Source organism: Salvia splendens, chromosome 7 (assembly GCF_004379255.2).
Source record: "Salvia splendens isolate huo1 chromosome 7, SspV2, whole genome shotgun sequence".
NCBI classification, from domain to species: Eukaryota; Viridiplantae; Streptophyta; class Magnoliopsida; order Lamiales; family Lamiaceae; genus Salvia; species Salvia splendens.
The window spans coordinates 3,920,187-3,923,615 of NC_056038.1; the positions used below are offsets into that span (position 1 = coordinate 3,920,187).

Below are 3,429 nucleotides of genomic sequence, written 5' to 3' on the forward strand. Positions count from 1 at the left end.
TCGTTTACGTTTTCCTTTTCAATGACCTCATTTTTTCCTAATACAAGTCAAATCCTTCACTAATAATTTAATGTTGATTGTAGTTTTTTGGTTTAAATTTTGAAGTCATATGTAAAGATGACATTCATTTTAAAATAGAATAAAAAAGGATAACTTTTACGAAAATTGTAAAATTAGCTTTAGCCTTTGGGCTTTTTGATGGGACACAAAAAATATAGACACAATAAGATAACAAAAATAAAATGCAATGTTGCATTTATTCCAAACAACTAAAGAGAAATTAAAATGCAAGGATATAGTATGAAATATTGAAGACATTGATGGTCATGGATAGGCTTCAATAACTGCTGGAATGGCCTTGATATGTTTGACTGTAAACCTACTGAAACCAGCTTCTTTCACTACATATTCCCACTCCTTCAAAGTCCTCTCTTTCCCAGATGTGTGAGCCAACATCACCATGTCCAGCGCTAGCCGCACATCGCTGTACTTGTCCCCGTCCTCTTCCTCCTCTTCCCCGATCACTGCCTCCACGATCATCACCTTCTCCTTAATCGCCTCCTTGCATTTTCTTAGTATCTCTATGCATTCCTCGTCGTTCCAATCGTGCAGTACCGACTAAATATACATAATACGCAAATATCAACATCTTTGATACATAGAAAAAGCTAAGAAAAGCCAGAAAAGTTACTATTTTTTTTAACTCGCTTTACTATTTTACTATTTTATCAGTTAAATATCAAGAGTGAACTATATTTTTAGTATCTAAATTTTGAAATTGTATCAAACACGATATTCAAACTTTAAAAATATTCCTACACATCCGTAGACTTTGATGTAATATTACTGGAGGGACTTTTGCATTTTTTGGACTTTTTTGGAACAATAATACCCTCCAGCCATTACGGGACTGAAATAAAAGAGAAATGACAATTTTCTAACGCACTCCAACTTTTCATGTTGCTTTTCCTATTCTATTTTTCGTAGATTAATTATACACAAATTTTATATTAATATTAATAGTAGATAATGGTGACGTCTCTTCAAATTCAGAAAAATAAATTGTTGACAGTTTCTTTCATCACAAATAGACTAAAATGCCCTTATAGACCGGAGGGTATGTCAAAAAAAAAAGTTTAAAAAGTGCAAAAGTTCCACCAACGATATTATATCAAAGTTTAGGGACGTGTGTGGATATTTTTAAAGTTAAAATACCACATTTAATACAAATTCAAAGTTTAGTTACTTAATTCAAATAGTAGTATCAAATACTAGTATTATATGTAGAGTTAGTGTGTATTAATATGTAATCCCTCAATCCACCATTTAAAGAGTCATTTTGACTCGGCATGGATTTTTAAAAATTGTTTAACTTTGTGAAGAAAATAAAGGGTGAAAGTGAGTGGAATATGAAACTCATTTAAAGTACTCCCTCCGTCTCATAGTAGATGTCACACTTTCCTTTTTAATTTGTCCCACAAAAGATATCACATTTCCTTTTTTGGAAAAAGTTCATTCTCACATTAATTATAAAATTATATTTTCTCTCACCACTTAACAAACAAAATAACATCTCCTAAAATCCCGTGTCATCTCCCAAGTGTGACATCTACTTTGGGACGGATGGGGTATTAGTTTTATATTGGATTGTGAGTGTAAAAAGTTGGTGGAATATGATACTAAAAGTAGTAGAATAAATAAATGGTTCTATAAATCGTGGACAAACTAAAATGGCAAAAGAGTTTTTTAAATCGTGGATGGAGGGAGTAATTAAGATGGAATAATTAATTTAGAAAGTAAGACCAGAGTGTTAAAACCATGAGAAAAGCCGCATCAGCTTTGGGAACAGCCACAAACATGTCTCCGGCGACACGCTCAACTCCGTCGCAAGGCGGCGCCACTCCAACCACATGAGACAGATCAAAGTTAATCCCACGGATCCAAGGAAAAGCCTTCACAAGAATCCGGAGGGCGGTCCCATCGCCGCCGCCAACATCCACCAGCGAGGAAATCCCATCAAACACCCCCGGGCACTGCTCCACCACTGCGGCCGAGGACGCGGCCGCGATGCAGCTCATTCCGTCATCGAACAGCTTACTATGCTCCGGGTTGGCATCGCCGTGGCCCCAGAGGTCGCGGCCGTGCTCGTCCTCGAACGGCGATCCGTCCGCCTGGTGAGCACGCAGACTGAGGCGCTGCCACGGCGCCAGCATTGTCGGTGTGCTCTCCAGGAGGACGAGTGCCGCCATGCTGTCGGCGGCGCCTCTCATCAGCAGACGCGAGAGGGGCGTCTGCGAGTAGGAGGAGGTGGAGGCAGTGTGGGTGAAGATGCGGCGGTGGACGAGGTACCGCATGATGCGGCGGAGGATCGGCGGGGAGCAGCCGAGGGCGGCGGAGAGGGAGGGGAGCGTCATGGAGCCGCCGTGGGACTCGATGACGTCGGCGATTTGGAGATCGATGGCGCATTTGACTAGGGCCATGGGAGTGAAGCCCAAGGCGTAGCTCCACATCTCTAATTTGGCGTCGGCGGCCATGGTTGCTTTTAGTTCTGCCATTTTTGGTTTTGGAGTGGTTTTGTTGAGGAAGATGAAGGGAAAGGGTTGTATTTAAGGACTCCATGAGCAGTGACGGAAGCATACACGTGGAGTCGATGACCCCAACATTTTAAATTCAATACTCTGTTCCAAAAGTCCAAAAGGAATTATGGATAAAAGAGTTTTCAAAATTAGAAAATAGTACTCCCGCTGTCCCAAGTTACTTGAGTCGTATTCCATTTTGGGTTGTCCCAAGTTACTTGAGTCATTTCTCTTTTTGGCTAAAAATAAAACATCTATTACAACTACTTTATTCTTTATTTTGCTTTACTTTCCCTCCTCTCTCTTACATTATTATCTTTTATACTTTATTTAACTCATTAAACACAATTTTACTAAAATCTGTGCTGAAAAGAAACGCCTCAAGTAACGTGAGACAAAGAGAGTATATATTCTTATGAAATATACTAAAAAGGAAAGAATGCATATTTTTGTGAGACGAATGAAGTATAGTACTAATAATTAAGATAAGAAATTGTTTATATCATTTATTATGATTTAAAAATATAAAGTTTAAGTCTCTAGTTTATACTCCATCATTAATAAAAAATAGTTTTATATAGTATTAATTTTATAAAATATGAGTATAATGTAGGGTTCATTACTAAAAGTAGTATTAGAAAGTAAGTGCGATTAGTATTGACGGACGAATTAAAAAGAAAATTAGTGGCAAGTAATAGTAGAGATATGAAATATGTTCATTTCAATATGTCCATCAAAATTGGTCTCATGTATTAAAAATTGAAAGATTCACCTAATTTGTTATTCACCTTTTATCCTTCTTCAAACTTAACCAATTTCATATTAAAACAAGTAATCATCCAATGGAATTATT

General features: G+C 37.6%; 1 protein-coding gene across 1 annotated transcript; it reads right to left on the reverse strand.

The window, feature by feature from the left end:
* Positions 1-229: 229 nt before the first annotated feature.
* On the reverse strand, positions 230-2,588 carry LOC121810894 (acetylserotonin O-methyltransferase-like). The gene is made up of 2 exons (XM_042211616.1): positions 1,818-2,588; positions 230-618 (listed from the first exon to the last, which is right to left on the reverse strand). Exons 1-2 carry the CDS (start codon positions 2,553-2,555, stop codon positions 325-327), a joined length of 1,032 nt encoding a protein of 343 aa, XP_042067550.1. The 5' UTR covers positions 2,556-2,588; the 3' UTR covers positions 230-324.
* Between the last annotated feature and the right edge of the window lie 841 nt (positions 2,589-3,429).